The 22,932-nt window shown below is 35.3% G+C and overlaps 1 protein-coding gene across 6 annotated transcripts in view; it reads left to right on the top strand.

Annotated features, from left to right (window-relative positions):
* LRMDA (leucine rich melanocyte differentiation associated) overlaps positions 1-22,932 on the top strand; it is a 710,120-nt gene that overhangs the window by 597,570 nt on the left and 89,618 nt on the right. For all 6 annotated transcript variants that reach the window (XM_072039519.1, XM_072039518.1, XM_072039521.1 and 3 more), the window contains one exon: positions 7,089-7,173. In XM_072039519.1, the coding sequence (XP_071895620.1) occupies positions 7,089-7,173 (85 nt within the window). The remainder of the gene's footprint in view (positions 1-7,088; positions 7,174-22,932) is intronic.

Raw genomic sequence — 22,932 nt, 5'->3', positions numbered from 1 at the left:
ACATTTAGACATACGAAAGGGAAATGTCTAGTAAAGAGATTTAATTTTGGAAACAGAGTCATTTAAGTTTTGCTGTTTCTCAACCCATGACTGAAAGAGGATTGGCTTATCTGAATTACGGTTCCCCCTTTACTTTCTTCAGCAGCTGAAAGAACATGTGTGGTTGCCAAAAATAGCAGTCCAGGTGTATTTTTTGAACCATTGATATATACATATTTGTTTTGATGCAGCTGATGAACAGTATATCTACACAAGATGTTCCCTTCCTGGTACCTTCTAAATATTGCCTGTTTATTTATTTATTTATTTGTTGTTGTGTTCTTAAGTCTAATTAGGTTTCTCTTAAGAGCCAGTTGCCACTGTGGGCCTGATTTTAATTTCCTCTGAAGTTACCCTTTCTTTGTTTGTTTATTTTTTCTTCATGCTTTATTTTGTATTTGCATACTAGAGAAGCATTTTTCACTTCCACATAGTAATGCCCAACAGACTTAGAAGTTCAGACTTCTGTTTATTGTTATTATTTTTAGAAGTTCAGACTTCTGTTTATTATTATTATTTTTTACGGTTAAGATTATTAGATTGGTAGGAAGAAGAAACATAAAGCCAAATAAACCCCTTATCCTACCAATACCTGCCCTTAAGTTCCCTTCTTGTCTCATGAATTCTCTTTATTACTGATAAGAAAAAAACTTGGTGAAAAGAATCCCTGTAGTTAACAAGAAAATCATGTGTAATGAGGTACATTTATAATAATAAATTAAAATGGTGTATTAGTTCAGAGTAGTCCAACTGTATTTATCTTCTTTATTAGGACTGGTTAAATTAGTGGTTTTATTTAATTTTAATGTCTGCTGATGAAAGAAAGTTGTTCAGATCTTTGTGACACTAGGCAAAACATAAAGCAGAGACAAAAAAAAGTGGTACCTCTCTTCTTCAATTCCACCTTCCGTACAATATTCATTTGTGGTGCTCTTGTTTTATTTCACTACTATGGCCTAACGTCTAAAAACAGATTTTGAAATAAATCACTGTTTCTGTGCAGGGTGAGGAGGTCATCTCAGTAAGCCTCTACAGATCAGGCAAGTTGTGATAACACCATGACTCTGTTTGCCCCTATCCCTCTTAATTAAAAGTTCCTTTAATTTATGCTGGAAGTTTAGTAAAGACAACTGCTAACCTGTAGTTAATTGTGCTTGGCTGTGGAGCAGGGGAATTGGAAAATCCCATTTCATCAAGGAAAGCTGTCTTCCAGGTAGTCATGCCATGCCACCTGTTGGTATTTCTAAACATAACAGCTTATTGGGATTTGTCACAACTGCAGGCTAGCCCATTGGAGACCTATATCCCAGTTCACAGGAGGGGAAAGGAAAGCAAGATATTTTGCTTTTGTAGCCTGCTGTATATAGTTGTCCTGTCAGGTTCTACCTTTGCATATTGTTTAGTATCCTTCTTTACCCCTTTTTTTAAACTTTATCTCTTTCTTTCACTGACAACCCTTCTGTGTGGTTCATGAATTCACAAAAAAAAATGAACACATTATAAATAAAGTTCTTCCCTAGCCATTCCCTAAGATAAAGTGGTTAAAGACTTAGTGTATCATTGCTTTCTATAATATTTTCTGCTATCATGAGACTCTCAAAGATCTCACAGTGAAATTAAAGCCCCAGTGCACTTGGTGCTGTGTGAATTTACAGGAAGAAACATTCCCTCTAGACTAGTGCTTTGATACTCTGTGCAAACATGTAATAAATTCAATCCACAATGAATACATTTAATTTTTTTTCTATTACTAGACAGGCTATGTTTCTCATCACACATCTATACACGACAAGTATACATAAATTAATATTTTATCTGTAAAGGATGAATTTCTAGTTATGTCTAAATTTTTGAAAAATGTTGATGAGCAGGTGTGTGGAAAGTTTCTGTATGTTTTATCACAAACATGAACAAATTTAGATGGTTTAATATATTCATAGGATTGAGACATGTAAACTGCTGCAGCCATTGTTAGTGAGTGAATCAATAAATAACTGCCGTATTGGTACATACGGCAAGTTTTAAAAGTTCATGGAAATTACTGAAGACTGTTGCTATTGTGTTTCTTGGGGAAAGTATCTGTGCCCAAGGGATCCAAAACTAGTCCTTAGACTAAATAGATCACAGAATCACAGAATTGAAGGGGTTGGAAGGGACCTCGAAAGATCATCAGGTCCAACCCCCCTGCCAAAGCAGACTCCTTAGAGCAGGCTGCCCAGGTAGGCATCCAGATGGGCCTTGAATATCTCCAGAGAAGGAGACTCCACAACCACCCTGGGCAGCCTGTTCCAGTGCTCCGTCACTCTCACCATGAAGTTCTTTCGTGTGTTGGTGTGGAACTTCCTGCGCACTATCCTGTGGCCATTACCCCTTGTCCTTTTCCCACAAACCACTGAAAAGAGGTTGGCCAAGTCCCTCTGTCTCCCACACCTCAGGTATTTATACACATTGATGAGATCCCCTCTCAGTCTTCTTTTCTCCAGGCTGAACAGATCCAGGTCTCTCAGCCTTTCCTCATAGGGAAGATGCTCCAGGCCCCGTATCATCTATGTGGCCCTCCGCTGGACTCTTTCCAGGAGATCCAAATAGATCCCATAGATGTTTATGTAGAGAATTCTTAAAATGATAGTAAGCCACCTTTTTGTTCATGTATAATTCATTTTAAGTCTTGAGTACAAGCACATTGAAGACAGAATAGGCTTATCACAAAAATATTGCTGTGTGTTTACATAAAACAAGAAGTTTTTCAAAGGCAAGTATGAGTTGATCATTTACATTGGAACTATACCACAGATTATCTCATTTATCATTCTGGAGAAATGTTTTTGTCAATTAAAAAAAAAAGAAAATAAGGTAATACGGTGATTTGCTTCCTTCTTAATTGTTTCCCTGTGCGTATATTAAAAATCTTTTGAATATTCATATTTCCTTAATGAATTCAAGTTTTGTATCTTGTAATGTGATAAGTACCATTGGTTTTCCATTTTTATTTGAACATAAGTCACCAAATGAGAAGCAACAAGCTTTCAAATTGCTAAGGTCACTTCTCTGTGACCTTACTAGATGACTTTGACAAGTGTTAAAACTCTGATGAATGAAAATAAACAACACTATCAGAGAACATAAGAATTCTTGATAATCGTGGCTCAGGCTTACAAAATGAATATCATGCTGTCCACAAAAAAACTTGCTTCTTGGTCAATTCCCTGAAAAAAATGATGGACAATTTGAAATGCTGGAGATTTGATATAATCATATTAACTGAGAAACACATTGTAAAGGAGAAATCTTACACACTTAAAGTATTTCTGAGATACACAAGAGAAACTTTATGTCTTGAGTTCCATATTAAGTAATATATTCATTATTTTGTTTTTCTCTCTTTTCTTATCTACCATTCTAATATTACTTGTCAAGTTGTATCTAAGTCTTTCCTGAGTACATATTTTTCTTACCTGGTGCTGAGAAAATATCAGCAGTGTACTTGTAAACTTTAACACTATGCATATGTGATTTTTACATGCCCAAATATCTGTAAAGAGATGCTAAGATTTTTACTAACATAGCAAAAAATATATCAACTTATGCAAATGATAGAAACTAGATATCCCCTCACTTCGTACTTTGTGAACCAAAAAAGTATGGACTACTGAAGCTGTACAACAGTGTTCCAAGTTCATCTGCTATGTACAGTGCCTGCTATAAGGATGACCAAGGGTGGTGTTAGAACTCAGCATGAGCTGAATGATCATGATTCATCATGGCATTGTTGTCTTCTGAGGTGTATGGCTATGAAATTGCTTTAAATAAAATTGCACAAAGTTTAAATGCACTTTTATCCCTCCCCCCCCCCCCTTTTTTTTTAATTATAGCACCTCTTCCTACTGTAGATTCTACAGTATGTCTCATTTAAATGAATGTGATTTGAAGGTCTGTTACTGCTTTACTATCTATTTAGGACCAAGTACAAAAATGTTTAGCTCAGACAAAACTTGTAGGTTAATATCAAGACAGAGGTAGAGACCTCAATTTAGCAAGTGCTTGGCTATGTGCATAACTAAGGTTATACTGAAGGCTATACTGAAAAATTTTGAAGACTATAATGCTTGCAAGAATACAAGTTTCCAGTAATAATACTGTTAGAATTTCCTTACTAAGCTGTCTGGTTACGTGTAACTGTAACACTGAAGTTACCACCTACTTTACCCAGCTTTCTTCAAAGCTGTTTATATTTGTAGTTTCAACTGCAGCAAGAACTCCTGATGCATATGCCACCAATACTTAAAGACATAATTGTCACATGTCAGTGCTATCACTGTCAAAATATTCTTGTGAATATTAAGAATAATGCGATCTGTACAAATCTATTTGGAAAATACTTGGGGCCAAACATAATCTGTAGTAGGGAAAACAAATTGTCTTTTTGCTGGGGCACAGGCTTACTCAGAAATGTGACTCAGAGCTCCAGACAATGTTTTTTCTCAAAACAATCCTTACTGTGGATGATATTCCATAGAATTAAAGCTGCTCTAACTGAATGCTTAGCTCAAAGATAATGAAAACTGTTCTACATTTGACAGGGAGTTATATACTGTACATAAAGTAGCAGCAAAACACCAATAAACAAAACCTCCTGTTCTTGCTTTTCCTAAAATTGGAAATAAAGCTAAATTGCCCCTTCACTGCAATATCCTTTTTAGAAGCTCTTGAATTTTGCTCATTCAATGGTATATTGCTGAAAAGGCAAAGTCTCTTCCAGTAATTTTAGGAAAAGCTATCATCAAGCTGTCAACAGTCTAAATTGAGATTAAAAGTACCAAAGAGAAACCTTCACTATTATCAGAGTCCCAACTAAGTACACTTGAATAGGCAGATAACATCTAGGGTGTACAGTATGAGACCACTTATTCCTTCAGGTTTTGGAGTGATTTACAGGGATGAAGTCTTACGTTAAACAGTTACTGACATTTTTCTTCTTGTCTTTCCCAGAAATTCTAGGCCCAAAGAAAACAGGTAGCTGTGCATAGATGCCTGTTCCTGGGATTATTTTCATATGTCATATTGTTGGCATTGATTTCATCCTCTGAGGTGTTAGGTGCCCTCAGCTCATATTGGTTGTAAGAGGGAGGATCTCCAATCCCTTGTAGTCCAGGGTAGATTGGGCTGCATGTTTACAGTTGGTTAAAATCAAATGATTATTCTCTTTGTCTGATGGCAAGAGCTGTGTTTGTATTATTACCTCTCTGAAACGGATAGCTTTTTGTCACTGGTGAGAAAACAGACAGAGGAGTTTCTAGAGTTTTCTTCATGTTTTGGCAAACCTGTCTCTATTATGACATCTGTCTTAATACATGATGTATTTTCATGTTATACATTGAGTTTTACTATGGACAAAAATGGGACTATAACTATGGTCTGACATAAAAATTGAAAGCTAGTCTTTGAAAGCAAAAGCTTAGTATGTTAATCTACTTGGTCACTTACCCTTGTACATCTTAATATGCTACCATCTATACAGCTATATAAAAAAGATTTATAAGTACTTTAACATAGCATTACCACTAGTAACTTTTGTTATTATGGATTTCTGCTTGTTGTTCTCAGGTTTAGCCTGGTAATAAGCTTTTTCTTCCAGAAGTCCTATTTTGTGTTCACTTCTTAATCCACCTTTTAAAATCTGGTTTTGAATTAATTTCAATTAATATATATATATATATATATATATATGTATGTATGATTAATTACAAAATAATAAGAGATTTGGGTGGATTGCTTTGGTTGATTTTTGTGGCTTATAAGCCAAAATATAATTTGAAAACAACCTGCGCAGAAGATAAACAAAAAAATTCCCTTAAAATTCCCGCAGTAAATTATGAGATTCAAGAAATAGTTTAGTTTTCGTACTTTATTTTATTTGCCTTATCTTTTTAATTAGAAATAATCATGTAACTTTTAGTGAACACTGTCCTTTGTCCTTTGCATCTTCTGTTAAAAAACTTGACATTTGTTATGTACATTGTGATGGGTAGATTTTAAACACACCAGAGAAAACTCAGTGCCTGAAACTCAGTGCATGTCACCACCATGGTATCAGTCCATTTAACTTAAATTAGACTTTTTAAAATTCTGTGACGATTCTTTAGGATGCTTTATTTTCATATCTCTGTCTAAGAATGTAACATTACTGTTCTATAACTAAAAATCAAGATGGTAAACATGGCTTGTCGTTATACTGCTCTTTCCTTCAGATGAAACCTTCTTCAACTGTCTTAAGAGTAGTTTACAGAAAACTATAGCTCCAGAATCTAATCTTGTAAAATCAGAATCATAGGATCTTGAAATATTTCTTTATTATGAGGAGGGAAAAAAAAAAGTTTCCTCTCCTCTTCCTTTAGCATTTTGCTTTTAAGGATTCTGAGTAAGTCTTCTTGGGACTTCTTTAAACTCCTTACAATATTGAGGTGGGTTTTTCTGTTTATTATTAAAAAATCTATATTCTTAAAAGAAAAAAAAAGTCCACTTTTTGTACATTATAGGCATTATCATTTTAAGTGATTCCTTTGTTTAGCTTACAGTGCAGTGGAATTATAGAATCTGTTTTTTGCTTCATTTTGAGTAGTATGCTACCTTATTCAAGCTATTTTCCATTTTCTTTTTCTTTCTTTTTTTTTTTTTTTTTTTTTTTTTTTGTAGATTCATAACTTTCTTCAGGTAAATGTTTTTCTGTTTCATCAAGAGGAACATTTTTAACATTGCCCAAATATTTCCTGATAAAGATGTAATTTTTTAAAGCTGTGAGCTGTATGGGAATGTTATTTTAGTAATGATACCGAATATTATTATGTAGATTCTGTAAACTTTTGTGAATGCAGCTTTTTAAAAAGATTGAAAGCAGCCTTAACAAATTAAACTTTCTTTCAGTTATCAGTAATCTTCCATGACTGGTAATTCTGTGCACCTGTAAGCGCATCATTATTGCAGATGCATCCTCTTTGTATAATCACTGACCTTCACTCAAGAGTACTGATAATATTTGTTTTATTACACAGGCCTCCAATGAAGCTGCCTCCCTCTCCCCAGAAATGAACTATACACCTCTGCCTTCGGGATCCAGGGACCTCACCAATCATAGAGGTATGAACTAAACTTTTATTGGTGTGGACTGCTGCAAGGTGGTAAGCTTTGTTGTAAGGCCTTCTCTATATTAGTTATTGCTGTATTAGCACTTTATTTAACATTCAAGCACTAGATGAGAAAACCATACCTGTCAAGACTACAGATTTTAACTCGTATTAAATAGGAGTTCAAGGTGGTCTGCTGTGAAAGCAAATAAATCTGTGGAAAACATTCAGTTATTTATTTTTTTGTGTGTGTGTGAGAGAGAAAAACCTAAAGAGATTAGAGTACTTAAATATTGCTAAGTAGATGATTACATGCAGTATTGGTAATTTTGAGAGAATTGTAAACTTTCTAATGTTTGTAAAGAGAGAGCTGGCAGTTTAATAATTTAGGGCTATAATTTTGAAACGTTAACATGTTTTCCTCCCAGTAAAAATGGATTCTTCTATGTTTTTCAACATTAAAGGTGGATCAGTGTCCAATTTCCTTTTTCACCAATCCTTAGAACTTAAAAAGCACCTTGGGCAAATTCTTGAATTCCTTCTGCATACCTATGGAGCAAGAAGCTCAGAGAGCAGGTGAAAAACTAGATCAGTCAAGAAGGGCAAATTCCAAAATCTTTCACATTTTTTGTATAAAGGAAAAATTTATAAAGCTTGCAGCATTTTTCAGTATTTCCAGAGGACCAATACTCTTGTGTTTTCCACGTTATGCATTTGATTGCATGGGGATTTTAATATTTCAACTGTTTTCCAAGTTGTGATCATGTAAACCATTTGTGTAGAGGTGCATTTTGTATAGAGTACCAGAATCAAAATCAATCTTGTATTTATGAATTGATGGTAACTTGGTTTTAGTGTGTGTTCAAATTCTACGACAGTGCAGGTGATAGAGGGTGTTAGTAGAATGCCTTATTGTTTTAAACCTTAAGAAAGAACCAGGTAGGCAGCACAACTGGACAAGGATCCATGATTCAGATGGGAAGAGTGAGGAAAGCAACTGATTAGACTTTCATTCCTTGCAGTCTATATCACTGTTGTTTTACAAGGGCTCAGATGGATATCAGGCTACATCCTGTCCTCGGCGTAAACTGAGATGTTGTACTGGAAATCAGATGTCATGAAAGTGCTGTAGTGTGTTGTGTTCTGCCACTGAGGTCATGTAAAGAGAAAGGACTGAACCGAAGTCCTGGATTTCAGCATACACCTGGACTTCAAAGATTATAAAAACAAACAGACCAAAATAATTTCAACCCTCTATCTCCCATTTCCTCATCCCCCCAGATAAAATAAAAGAGAGAGGGGGAAAAAAAAAAAGAGAAAAAAGAAAACAAGCAAAAAAGCCAAGGTATGTGTTGTGGTTTTGATTTCCAGGTAAGTATATTTGCTTTGAAGTTGGATTGCTGCTGTTGGGTTAAATAGGGTCTAGCATGACAATAAGTAGAATAACAGAATGTTATAAATGCCTAAGATCTATAAAAATACATTAAATACATATTTAAGCCAGGTATCCTCAGATATGTTTATCTATATGATGGTGAATTAGAACTGTGGTTTCATGGCTGACTTTGACATAGAGATGCCAGTAGCTTTTGTGCATCAAGTTGTTTGCTTTGCAGTATGGATTGACTTTTGTACCTATAGTAGGTGCTACACATGTGTCTATATGGGTGCCTGTTCAGATCTGGAAATCACCAAATACTGAATACCATTGTTTTCACTAGGGTTTGAGAGTGCCTCCTGCCTTGCTGTGAAAGGGGAGAGTGATATTTCTCCCCAAATTATCAACTTTTTACCCTTAGCTATTCACATACTTCCATATTATTTCTGTCTTGACTCTTCCCATAAATATTCTGCTTTGCATACTAAACATATGCTGAAAATTTCCTTGATGATTAAACACGATTATGTATTAAGTGAATAGAAAAGAGTGTCATCAAAAAAAAAAGGGGGGGGGGGGGGGGGGGGGGCGGGAGGAGGGAGGAGGAGGTAAAATTAGCCCTAAAAGGCATTGTTAACATGCTTCAATAAGTAATGTGTATATATACATGTATGTGTATGTATTCACAAGGAAATCATTAAGAAATCTTTCCAAAATTCCAGGTGTTGTAAATAAAGCTTGGAACAACCTGCTGGCAGGGCTTATTAACTCAATCAACTTATTTTACACAAAGAAATATGTCCAAGTTCACAAGCCCATAAAATATTAATTGGAGTCAATAGAAAAATCTCCAAGAAAAGAATGAAATACTTAAACATGCTATTTTAGGTTATGAATATCTTTTTTTTTTTTCTTCACTGAATGATTTCAGTGTTGTTAAAAAAAAAAAAAAAAAAGATTGAATCAGCTGTTGTATATGTAAAATGTTGGCAGTTTCCAACCCAAACTGAAAAGAAGAATGCTCTAAGTTTGTCAAGTGCTCTTATTTGTCCCTGGAGAAACTTGTTTACCAGAGTCTGAAAGTCTGGCAAATGGTTTGGTACAGCTGTAAATAGATTTTCGGGATTGGGAGGGGGAGCAGAGCAAACAGTGTTTGAATGGTAGAGTTTTACTTGCGAAATTCATAGCTATATATAGGGAGAAATACGAAAGGGGAACAAAAGCATGGTGTTTTGCTTGTGTTGCACTATGTAACTTAAACCTTTCATGTTCATATATTCGGTATATTGTTTCCAGACAGGATCTGGTCTTTCGGGGTTGACTCAGTATTTTGTACAAATAATGTTCAGGAATTTTAAAAATCTCCTTCTCAGTGTCAGAACCCAGAGAATCTGCGTGTGACAGTACTGTATTAGAGTGGAATAAATACAAGGGAATAATCACTGTAAATATTATATCAAATGCTATGATGATTGAGTGTCTAAGTACATGATGAAAGTGATAAATATTGAATAAACATTTTTAAGCTTTAGAAATTTTCTTCCCATCATGGAAAAGTTGTTTTCCCATAAATTACATTGTTGCTCAGAAGCTCTTTTCTATGTCGAACATTTGCTCAGTCCCATTTATTTCTTAGTAGAAAATGTATTGTCCTTCTTTCGTGCAGGTTTTGGGCACCTGACAGCAATATGATTTGATTCTTTATGAGACCTAATTATTGTTGCATTAAGCAAGCCTTCCAAAGTGGTAATTTTATAGCTAGCTTTATTTTTGTTTAGATTTCAAAATGATGATCTTAAACTCCTAAGGGTCTTTGTTAAATTAGTATCTTATATCTGATTGTATATCTATTTTTATATTGTTTTAGACATCAGTGATTTAGTTGTGTGAATTTTGTATATTTCTCTTACCCTGATAAAAAGAAGTCAGTTCATAGACGCCTTCCCCTGCCATACAGTATTCTTTAATAAATAAATAAATAAAATCCATGATTTGTATTGTAGTAGTTTTCAAATTTGCTGCTGAAACAAAACGGGCCTGACTTCTCTTCCTGCTTCTCCAGATCTATCTAAGAAAATAGCTACCAAAAAAAAATCAATGATATATACTGTTGTTTTAAAATAGAAATGGCCATGCTCCCAGTACACAAAATTAAAGAAATGTAATGTGTTTTACTAGAAATGTATTCTTAAAATTTTGCGTATGTCAATTTCACTGTTTTGTATACGTGGACCTGTTACCTTTCTGTTCCTTATTATCATCAATTTATTAACTGAGTAAATATAAAATCTTAAATTAGAGCTTTAAAATACTTAATGTAGTCATAATTGATGGAAAAAGAAATTTTAAAATTGTAATATTCTAATTTTAAGGATAATTTGCTGGATGTGCAGAAAAATGCCACTCTCCCCCCTTTCCCTAAGTGAGGTTGTATATTCCTTCTTCATAATGTCACCTCTGGTAAGGAAGTCCCTTTGTTATGTTTAAGCATTCAGACTCAAGTTGCCTTCCAAAAAGAACAGTGCTTTCCATTTGCTGGGGAAAATAGTAATTTGTCATTCTATCTCTTGAGAAGCAAAGTTATTAAATCATAAATATAATGAATATCTGTTTTTCCCATAAAAAAAAAAGTGCTGGATGCTCTTTGTATAAACAGATATTTTATAACATTGTCTAGTATCTGATTTACTTGAAAACTTATTAGTTTGCCAAAGCTATTTGGTTTCCAGTAACATTTTATAAATGACTCCCTTTCTTGAGATCTTGCTTCTGGGAACAACCAGAGGTAAGTCTTCCCCGTAGGTTTCTGGTGGAAGGAAGAAGAAGCAGTTTCCATTAAAAACTAAGCTTGTATTTATGTATGTAGTTTTTAGAGCCTTAGATTGGATTTATGCCAAGTTTTAATAGTTCCAATCTATTCTGGCTTGTAAGAACTTCCTGAACAAATCCACTGTCCTGTTCTGGTATCTATTCAGTTGATTATCCAAGCATTCTGGTATGCACAGAAATTATTTTGTCTTTTTTTCACCCTCATTTTGAATTATAAGTGCCTGAATGAAAAATTGTTATTTATTCTAGAAGTATGTTTGAATCAACATATTGACGCATTTTGTTACTTTCTGAAACAGTCCAATTTGAGAAAGAAAGTCATAAACTACATTCAAAAGCAATGCCTAGAAGTCCAGAGCCAGAATATTTTTAAGTTTTCCATTAGTCCTCTGAAGGTAATCTTATAAGCCTTTTTTTTTTATTATTATTTTTTTGAGAGAGAGAGAGATTGGAAAAGAAGAGGTTCCTTCTCAATTTCTCTTTTGCTCTGATGGATGTATAGAAGAATTGATATAATTTGAAATTAAGATATTTCTAAACATTAGCATTTTTAAGCAAGTAAAAGCATGTTGGCATATCGTCTGTTACAGAGACACCGGCATTTGATACACCTGTTTTTGTTTGATCAGAGAAAAATAAACAAACATTATACTGTGCTATAGTACTCAGTGTATATAGGTATAGAATTTTTAATAATGACTGGTATGACTATACATAATGCATTCTGACTGATTTTTAGGGTGTAAAATCCAGCTACTGTCTTTGTAGGAATTGAGATACGTACTAAGTCACGGCAGAAGTATACTTTGGAATGCACAATGAGCACTGGGTGATCCAGATGTCCTAGAATTTACTATCCACTAGTTGTCAGAGAGACCTACTATTTTCCAAGTCTAGTGTTGCAGACAGAAGATGGAATTTTTGGAGAACCAGGAGGAGTATGTGTGAAAGAATCAGTTGATGTGAGGTGTGAAAGTCCCAAATGATCCTCCAGGGATTTTCCTTTTCTACCTCAATTTGCTCTGCATGTGTAGATTTTAGACATGAATATTCTGTGGTTCATCTGGAACTAATGTGTATTGATCGTTCAAGGATTAGGTCTTGATTTTTAAAATGATGCTTCAAATTTAGAAGTAAAATTATAGAATTGGCACACACTTCTTAATAATAAATGTTAATACATAAAGTCCATATTTTTGAAGGCTTTCAACTTGATATACATTCAGTCTGAAAAGCTGTGCTATCTTTAAATCACAGACATAAAAAGAAATCACCATAAAAACTTACTTCCAGAAAGATAATTATCCTGTTTATATTATCATTGCAGTCTTCTCTGTTGTTATTATTGACACAGTTGTTAGGTACTCATTGTGTTTTCAAGCCAGAGGCTTATTTAGAGTTTGAAATTGATTGCTGGAAAAGTCACAAAGCAATTTACGTAGCAACTTATCATAATTAGTTAGTTTCCTTAATGTGAACTGCACTTTATGCTTATCAATTGATTTTTCTGTATAGCTGCATAAAACAGCTCATTGTGTGCTGTCCAAAAAGAGAATAATAATCATAAAATAACTGTGGGTAGTATTTTATCATTCAGCTAATCTGATAAATTCTAAAATAAATTTTAACAAAAGGTGTACATATATGTATATAGGAATATTTGCTTAAACTCATCTGATAATTCAGAGCAGGATGAATAAGAGAACTGTAAATGGATGCAATATATGAAAATTCAGAGGTAGAGACCTGTGAATAGTGGGTAAATTTTTGTTGTTGTTGTTAGTTTTCGTGAGGTGCAACCATATTTCTAGTTTCTAAGCTACAGTATTTCAGATTGAGTGATAGGCTGCACACCTCTTAGGCCAGGATCTTCTGACAGTGAGATGACTGACCTTTTAAAAAAAAAAAAGTAAAAAGTATGTGTGTGTGTGGAGGTGTTGCAGTAACATGGAACAGAAAAATATCTTCCAGGAGCAAGAGCACTCAAAATCTGTGACATTTCTTATTAATGGCAGAAAATATGTCCCATCAGTGAGTTGTACTGTGCTCATGACAGCCCCAAGGGGAGTGTGTGGAAATCCTGTTCTTCTGGCACCGTAGGAGATGACTAAAATAAGGATTCTGTTATGATGAAAAGAAAAAATGTCATTTGGCTTGCCTGCCATGATATGAGAAATTGGTTTCTAATGCCTTGCTTAGATTTTGAGTTTGGAAAATTTTCATTCATGGAAGCACAAGTTACACTAGTGAAGTATGGGAAGCAAAGTGATGGTAAAGATGAGTGCCAATGTGAGAGGAGATTTGAATAAGATTTGTTTTTCCTGTCTTAGTTTCCCTTCGTTAAAGGCATTTGAAAGACAAACTCTGTTCGTGGTAGGCTGGAGTCCTTGAAGTTTGGAGGTGTAAGGAGATAACTGCAGATTTTTACAGACTTCTCAATTGTGAACTAATTGTTTCTGATGCTACTGAGAGGGGTTCATCCTGCAGCCACTGCTAGATGGCCCTTGCATGTGCATATAGACCTGCCAAACCATGTATTTGGAGCTGATGTGAAAAGTATGGTCCCCTGTTTCTTCAGTGGTGAAGCTGATTTCATGTTTCTAACCATGTTTTTCCCTTCCAAACTGCACTCAAATTTATTTGCAGCCTGTTTCTCTGATGCAGTTGCTTTGTGGGAATGGAGAGGAATAGGTAGAAGGAACCAGTGGAACAACGTAGGTGGGGAAAAATGCTAGAAGGCACGTTTCCTTACAGAGGCCTATTGCCTTGAAGTACATCCATCGGATAACAGTAGCCCGCATGTATTGGTATTTACCCTGAGTCTGCAAATGCATTAGACACCTGTCCCCCGTTGTGTGATTTGACACACAGTCACAGATGTTGCCTTTCAAAGGAATTGAGAGGTCCAGCACACACAATCCATTCAGCTTTCAGCCTTGGAGTGGTTTATTGCTGGGCAGTAATGAAAAAGATTAAGGAGTATCTCATATAGTACCTCTCCTGAGCCTTAATCTGTTTGTTTACTGAAATAGAACCACCACAATATCAGTGGTCTTTTGTGGACCAATTTACCTCACTTGCTCAGTCATGATAAGTCTCTTCCAGTGCCTGCGTGTTTCTATGTAAAGCACAAAGACTTTCCCAAATGTGGAATAAATTGTGGTTGGATTTGAGTGTGACCTTGACTAATATGGTTCAAGAAATACATTTTCTGGGTCATTGAATTCATGTTCTTGACACTTACAGGGTCAACAATTTCTTGTCTGTGTACAAAAGGAATGTTGGAGTTGAATCAGTGTACTGTAGGTTATTAAAAATTCAGCATTAAAACACATTGCTATTTTCCATGATGAGAGCAACTAGGCATGTGAAATCAGGGTGGGGTGAAAGAGTTGGGAATGGTATATAAAGTGACTTTCAGTTTTGTTCAAAGCTTTTCCTGATGGTTACAAAAGTTAAGATTTATTTTTAAAAGACAGTATAGTTTTAATTTATGAATATTCTCTGTGTCCTGGGGTTTGAAAGTGAACCCAGGGGGTTGAGACCAAGCGGACAAGAAGTTCTAGGAAGATCACTTCCTGAAGTGCTACTTTTATGTTGAAATGAAGTAATGGTGTTTTGGGGGGCAAGACTTTAAAAGGCACTAAGATTAACTTAACCTTAGTTACTTAAGGAATTAAGTGTTTAATCAAGTTTAGGTTAAAATTTTGTTCGACATCTTAAGGAGTTGCGTACAAAATTTCAGTTCTATATCTAATGGGAATTAGGAATATAAAACTCAGCCTTTCAAAATTATCAGCCTTTTTTTTTTTTTTCCAGATATTACAGTTTCATTTTTTCCACAGTGCATATTTTCTAATCTGACTGTTGAAGCCTTTTTTTTTCTTTCTTTTTTTTTTTTTTTTTTTTTTTTTTTTTTCAGTATTCCCATAATTTCTGTTGTTTTCATTGCAATTTCCCATTGCAATCCCCACATTTGCCAAAACTAACCTGGCAGTCTGGGCCTCAGTCACCCATACAAATGTCACATCAGAGTGAGTATGATTAATGAGGAAAAAAAACTTAGTTCAGATTTTTGGGTAGACTAGAAAGTGTCTGATGTTTAACAACATAGCTCATTTTGTCATTCTGGCAGTAAGAAAACAACGCTCAAGCTCCAAGCAATGTGAGTATAAGGTGGCAGAAAAACATGGAAAATGTTGGCTTCCTTAAGTGGAAACTTGGGATCCAAAACCATAAACCTATCTAAAATCTTGCGATATGCAAAAGAACTAAAGATGCAATGAGTGTGTAACTGGTGATTAAAAATAAATAAATAAATTTTAAATAGATAATAAATAGTCCAGTAAATTTGCCACTTGGCTTTATAATAGATAACCTTTTACAATACAGAAGGTCAGACGTAGGCAGTGCTACTACAATCCTTCCAGAGGAAACATGTTCAAAGCTGAGCACAGTCTCCTGAGAGAACCCCATGTTTGGTTAACACTTCAGCCTAGCCTGGATTTTGCAGGAGTCCTCCAATTTTATCATTCAGGCATTTTTACAGCCTCATTGGAACAAATAAACAAACATCTGGAATCATGTGGTATATTTAATTAAAAACCTTTTGTTTGGCCAGAAATAGTAAAATCATGAAAAATTGCCTGTCTCCAAGCTCAGAAAGGCCAAATGATGAAGCTGTTGGCTACAGACAGTTTTACAATGTATTGAAATTCATAGATACGCACACCTGCTACAAGTGCCCCCCCCCCTTTATTTTGATTCATAACCATTAATGAGTGCTTAGTACACAGATTGTAACCCTTGTTTAAATAGGAATTTACTGTTTTTAATAACATACAGGCACATGTTACTATATTCCATACAGCGTATACTGTTCTGTAATAAACAGACAGAGTAAAGCTTTATACTCTTGGTTTAAAAAAAAAAAAAAAAAAAAAAAAAGGAATCTTTACAGTACAGGTTCCAATTAAATATTCTGTCAGGTGAGCACATGTTAATTCCAGAGGCAGTAAATATCTGCCTCATGCCATGAGTCTGTATATCAAAAGTTGGAAATGTGGTGATGACATTTTCTCTTTAAAATTATTGTGTATAAGGAAAAAGTAAATTTTCATTCTTTCATTTCATGCTTTTTTGAGGAAAATTTCTGGAGTCTCTTTATGCTTTTGCAGATAATACTGCTTGCTAATGATCTGAGATATTTTGAATTGCACATGCCACTTGGTCACAGAATATTATACGATTCAGGATTATTATTTATGAAAACTAGTTAGCCTAATGGACTAGTACCATTTTGCATGCATTAATAAGGGCCTTTGAACATGTGACACAGACTTATTTTTGGTCATGTACATCTCAGTTTCTAAATAGCTAAATCTCTACTAAGAAAATGATATGCACGTAGGAAGACCTACTGCAAATGAATATTGATCACCATTCTTCATATTGTTTATGATGAAAATAATTTGAATGTTCAATTTTGAGCTGCTTTTCTCTGAGGATTTAGATTTCTTAGTGGGATAGGATGCTTACATGACCTTGGCCTCCCTTCTGTGGTTAGTTACTGATTTGAATGAGGGAGAAATGGGAGTCATCAGAAACAAAGTACTCATTCCCACATAGTGAGTACATGTAGAAGCCTACTTAAAAAAATACTAAATAAAAAACTAAGAGAAATAGGTGAGGAAATAAATTTCCTGCACAGTCAAAAGAACAGCCATCTGCATAACAGCAGTGAAACTATTTTACTCCCTTGTGTGTTGGGTCTTTATGGTTCACACATCATACTGTAACGTATGTTTCTTCCAAGCTATGATCTGCCAAAAAGATGCAATGTATTTTGAATTTCTTCATTCCGTGTGCATAGTTTGTTGGGAAGCTGTGGTTGAAGGTTCCTTTCTTTAATTTTGCCTTCAGGGAAGAAAGGGCTATCTTTGTTATGCGAAAAGAAGTTGTCAGTGTTTTATAGGACATTAATATCAGTATTCATGATCTAATGATATGTTTGTTGATCAAAGTTTCTTTCAGAGCCCTGAAAGCAAATGTTAGGAAGGTTGACCCCCCCACCTTTTTTTTTTTTTCCTGTTTTGTGATGTTTCAGTGGTCTGTTAGTAGCCTCAGTGCTAGAAAAATAAATGATAGGAAGTACCATGACATCCTTCGTTAGCTTTGTATGCCCTTAAGCAGAAAGCTCGCACCTGGCGAGAAGAAGGGAAGGAAAGCGGTGAACAGTAAGTATAAACAAGGGAAATTGTTTTGTGTTCCTTGCCCAAAAGAGGAGGGTTGATCTTTTTTTTTTTTTTTTTTTTTTTTTTTTTTTTTTTTTTTGATATCCATTGTTCTGCCTCTTGCAGTTTGGGAGATTTTGCAAGTTACTTCTATTTACACAGGAAGGAATTCTTTTACTACATGATTGACAACATTGGTGTGTTTTTGTAAGACCTTTTTAAGAAAGCTTGTCTATGACTCCAAAGTGCCTAGTAAAGCTAAGCAACCACCTGAAAGACCCCCCACCTGTGGCTGCATAAAACTGAAATAAAGAATTGAAAATAACCCATTGACTATGCACTTTCCCACCTACTGAGAGCAAAATGCAATGCAATGCAATTTTAGTACTTGTGTGCCACTGGGGAAAATAGACTCCTAAAATCACATAGTGAAACACTGAAAAAATTCAGAGAATTTGTACTAAGCACTATGTTATAAAACCTAAGGAACCGTAGTCTCTGCTTCTCAAGTGAAACAGATTTGTATTGCAGTTCTGTTACAATGCTTACCAAATGTAATGATGATATTTAGCACAGTAGGCTGGAAAAAAAAAAAAAAAAAAAGTAGGAGTCCTTTTGCAGGAATGCTATGCAGAAGGGGATGCAAGCAACCCTTGTTATGTCTACTTAAAGACCAAGCAAGATCGTAATCCCTGAACTTCTTTTCTTTTACTTCTGTTGAGTATTATGTGGTCACACATAGAGAGGTGGAAAGTGAACATGGCCTGAGTTAACTTTTTTAAAACTGTTTATGGTAGTAGACTTGATTTCTCACAATGAATGGAAAACTAAATGACTGTTTATGTCTGGCCCGAGTGTAGTTAGAATATATGTGTACCAAACTTAAGGGGCTGCTATGCCAGTGTGCTGGGTTTCCCTACACTGGCTTAGCTTCCTCAATACCAACTGCTGCAGTACATTTGGAACTGCATTCAGTCAGAGATTTTGTTAGAGAACTGCATCTGTCCCATCTCTACCTTTTCCTTATAGGAGGGAGGCAACTCCTGTTTTTTTGCTGAACTGTAGGGGGGAGTAGCCTGTCTTAACAGTCATTTTTGTTCACATGAAATAAAGGGAGCAAGCTTAATGGAAATCATTCCTTGGGCCCTGCTGGGCGAGCTGGACAACCCCCCACCAAAATCAACCAAACAAACCCCGCCCAATTAATTCAGTTGGCATTTTCTACATTGTGAGGACAGTGAATAATAATTTCACTGGGGGAAAAAAAGAGAGCAACTTTATAATAACTAGATTAAATATAAGCTATTAGATCATTCAGAAGCAATTTGTGCTTCTGAAGCAAGCATTACTGATGTAAAGCATGTATGTTAAGAAAAAGAAATACGAGGTGGAAATGACAATAAGTTAAAAAGGAGGTATGTAGGCATCCCTTAGCCTCCAATTGTAGATGTAAAGTTTGCCTCTGTCCTGTTATCTGATGGTAGATAATGACAGAAGTGTGGAGGATGGCTGAAGGAGTCCCTTGCCTAACTGTTAATCATTGCACTGTTTTTTTTTTCACTTTAGTTCCACTCTGTTATTGTAAAAGGTAATCCCTTTACCAAGTTGATTTTAATAATAAAACAAAACAGAAGTCATCTGATATGTTTTTATTTAAAAATGTGTTTGCAACAAAGGAGTACAATGGTACTACTCATTCAATGGTCCCACAAATGAGCAGAATTAGATCATCAAGACATACTATGAAGGAGAGTGCTTAGTGTCTGTAAGTTCTCTTGTTCTGCTGAGCCTTATGTACTTTTTTCTACTGTCTGCATCTTTATGAAAGATGACTGTTCAGATCTGGAAGAAGTGAACTAGTTAAAATAGACTGCAAGGCTGGTAAATGACATTCATTTGGGAGATACAGGTAACATCAATCAGGCAGAAGAGGTTCCAGTGCAAAGTTAAAATATGAATTGAGGTTTGATAATTTAAATAAAAATAAAAAAATAAGGTGCAGGTATGATCTGCAGAGTACAAAGAAAGCCCGGAAGATTTCTAGGGGAGATTTGACCAGTGAGGATAGACACTGGCTTTCTGTAGCTAAGATACAGTAGCTAGAAATGCACTGAATGGGAGATCCACACAAGACAAGTCACAAGCAAGAATGCACTTCTAACCCTAAATCGTCCATCCTGCATACAAACAGTGTTTTCCTGGCAGATTAATATTTAGTTCATACCCATGTAACAGTTCGCTAAAATTGTTCTTTGTCAACTTACTCCTTAAAGAAGCTGCAGTGTTTTACCAGGGAGTCAAATTTTGCTCTGGCATTCTTTTTTTCATTGTCACAAGAAGGAAAGGCGAAGAATTAATACTGTTACTGTGGAGCTGTGGGGGTTTTGCTGGATTTGTTCTTGCATATTTAAGAGCTCAGATGTAGAATTCTTCTGTGGACTCTCTGAAGGATGCCAGTTTATAAATCAGCTTACAAAGTTGTGCACTTAGTTTATACTTTGTTGACAGTTTGAGAGGGCAAACAGCATCTGATTCATAAAATGAGGTCCTGAGAGTAATGAACCAAGTTTTCAAATCTGAATAAATATTTTGGTTTATATTATAAGTTATTTAAAATTTGAACAGTATTATTCTGATAGCACTGAATTTTAACTAGTTCCCTCTTCAGAAGGCACTTTTACATAGATAAAGGTGCAACAGCAAGGTCTAATCATTTTGATCTGTGAAGGTCAAACTCACTTTGTTTCATCATAAGTAGTATTTAAGTATGGAGATGGAGCAAAGAGTGAAATGCAAAGCCAAAACCAAAATATGGCGGTCAAACTGATGTTTATATTTTTAAGTAAAAGAATTAGTTCGTTCCTTATCTTAAGCTTTTGCTCACTTTGTGATTGTTTGTCCCTTAAGGGTGTTGAAGGATTATTTTTTTCTTAAGTTCCAAAGTAAGCTATTTAATACCAGTTTGCAGGTATTTTGGACTTTCCTAATTCATGGATTTTGAGATTTTTTTTTTTTCAAATTCTATGTTATTTCTAAATAAAAATGGCATCTATTTTTGTTTCTTGACAATTTCCATATTCTTTTGTGTGTTAAGCTTGTGAAATCAGTCAATCTAGGAAATGGTTTCTTTGATATGTAGCTTAAAGTACTGCTTTGGAAACAAATATATTAGTACAGGAGTGGAATCTCTAGGCAGTTTCTCTTTCTGGCTGTAGTTAGATCTGCACGGATCTGTACTTTGAAACAACTAACTGCAGGTGTTTTAGCCATGCACATGTGGATATATGATGAGGCTTTTCAAATTTTCAGCCTAGTCTTCACTTTCAGGGTAATGAAATGTTGAAGGAGCAGGGAAACAACAATATGTTGATGTTATGATGTGCATAGTGAGTCCATATCAGTGTGGCTACAGATTGTTAAGCATCACAGCTATACAATGTCCATTTTGTATCACATCCTAAAGAGTCACCTCAGGTAGCCTAAAATTTGTTGACAGTATATCAGAAGAATAACTTAAGAAGGAGAATTATTTCATAAGTGTGAACATTTCCTGTAGTGCCTAGATAGATAGGAAGCCCTCATCCAAATATTGATCATGGTTTTTGTTTGTTTTTATATGTTGTTTGTCAAGCTTTACATGGCAACAGAATAAATTGAAACTTCTGCGTGAATTCTATCCAAGATGCATATGAATTTCTGCTTCTCTTTTAAAGTAGTTTAAATATTTTGTTTGATTGATCATCATCAGTATTAATTTTTTGGTGACTCTTGATTTGGAAGTAGACTTGGAGATGCCTAAGAACAGCTTGATGAGATTTAACCCCTGTAATAGGTTGATAGATAACATGTTTAAATCAGGAGGAGGGGGGCATTATGATATAGATTATGTTGTAATTTCAGTAATCAAATTCACTGAAATACGTCATTGAAAAGGTACTTATGAATCTTAAATCTTAGGATGACTGTCAGATTTCTTTTAGTCTATGAACAATGGCAATCATAAACTGAAGATGAAATACGGTCAGAGCTTCTGTCTCTTTGACAATCCCTCCAATATTTAGACAAAAAAAAAATGTGCTCTCATAGATGTCATTTAGTAGCTCGTGCTTTTTACCTTTTCCCTTATGTAACTCTAATACCCCATGAGAAGCCAAGACAGGCAGAATTGAGTGTTATCTCTCATAATTATAAAAGAAATTACCTATGAATATGTAAAGCCAGAGGAACTTTCAAGTATGATCCCATGTATTGCTTGTGTGACCTAAGGAATAATAGGGCTGAATTTGATGAGTTTTGATGTGCTTTTGAGCAATTAAAAACCTTCTCTAACTGATTTAGAGCCTCCTACATTTTCCTATACCTGTTGCATAGCTGAATGAAGTTTAAGTTCATTTTTTCGTATGCTGTTGCCTTGATGTTTAATAAGGAAAAGGGAGGGGGGAAAAAGAGAAAAACTAACAGCAGTGAGACAGTCTTGAAGAGCCGCTTTGGCTAACAAGCCAGAGAGAGTGAAGAGATTCTGATTAACAAGGCAATCTGCTTTTATGAAGTATCTTTTATACAGTGTCTCTGGGCACTTACAGTGCAATAATCTGTGGAGTTTGGCTAAGTAAGGCAAAACCTTGAAAGAATGGGAATTTTTAAAGCAAGGAAAGAAGGGAGCTTGATCTAATGTCATAAGGCAGGGAGCTTTGGAGCCTTGGGGCACAATTAACAAAGGGTCTGGCACCTGCCGTCTCCAGTCTTTGTGTTCGTTAGAGAAAGATTTAGTAATCCTGCTCATGGGATGTAGCTCTTTCTTGTCTTGACTTCAACCCACCCTGGCTCAGAATTTATCTGAACACCTGCGTGGCAATAACATATCATTTTGGGCCCCTCACTAAAATAAAGATACTGAGTTGCTGGAGCATGTTCAGAGAAGAGCAACAAAGCTGGTGAAGGGACTAGGATGCAAGGCGTATAAGGAGTGATTGAGTGAGCTGGGGTTGTTTAGTCTGGAGAAAATGAGGCTAAGGGGAGACCTCATGGCTCTCTTACAACTACCTGAAAGGAGATGGGTGTTGGTCTCTTTTCTCAGGTGACAAGTGATAGGACACAAAGAAATGGCCCCCAGTTGTGCCAGGTGAGGTTTAGATTTTATATCAGGGAGAATTTCTTCACAGAAAGAGCAGTTAGACATTGGAACAGGATGCCCAGGGAAATCATGGAGTTGCCATCCCAGGAGGTATTTAAGAGATGCTTTGGATATAGCACTTACGGATGTAGTTTAGTGGGGAACTTGGTGATGGTTGGCTAGGTGATGGTTGGACTCGATGATCTTAAGTTTTTTTTC

The sequence above is a fragment of the Anas platyrhynchos genome, chromosome 6 (assembly GCF_047663525.1).
Source record: "Anas platyrhynchos isolate ZD024472 breed Pekin duck chromosome 6, IASCAAS_PekinDuck_T2T, whole genome shotgun sequence".
In the NCBI taxonomy this organism is placed as follows: Eukaryota; Metazoa; Chordata; class Aves; order Anseriformes; family Anatidae; genus Anas; species Anas platyrhynchos.
The sequence above is the reverse complement of the archived record's forward strand: the minus strand, read 5'-3'. Positions and strand labels throughout refer to the sequence as shown.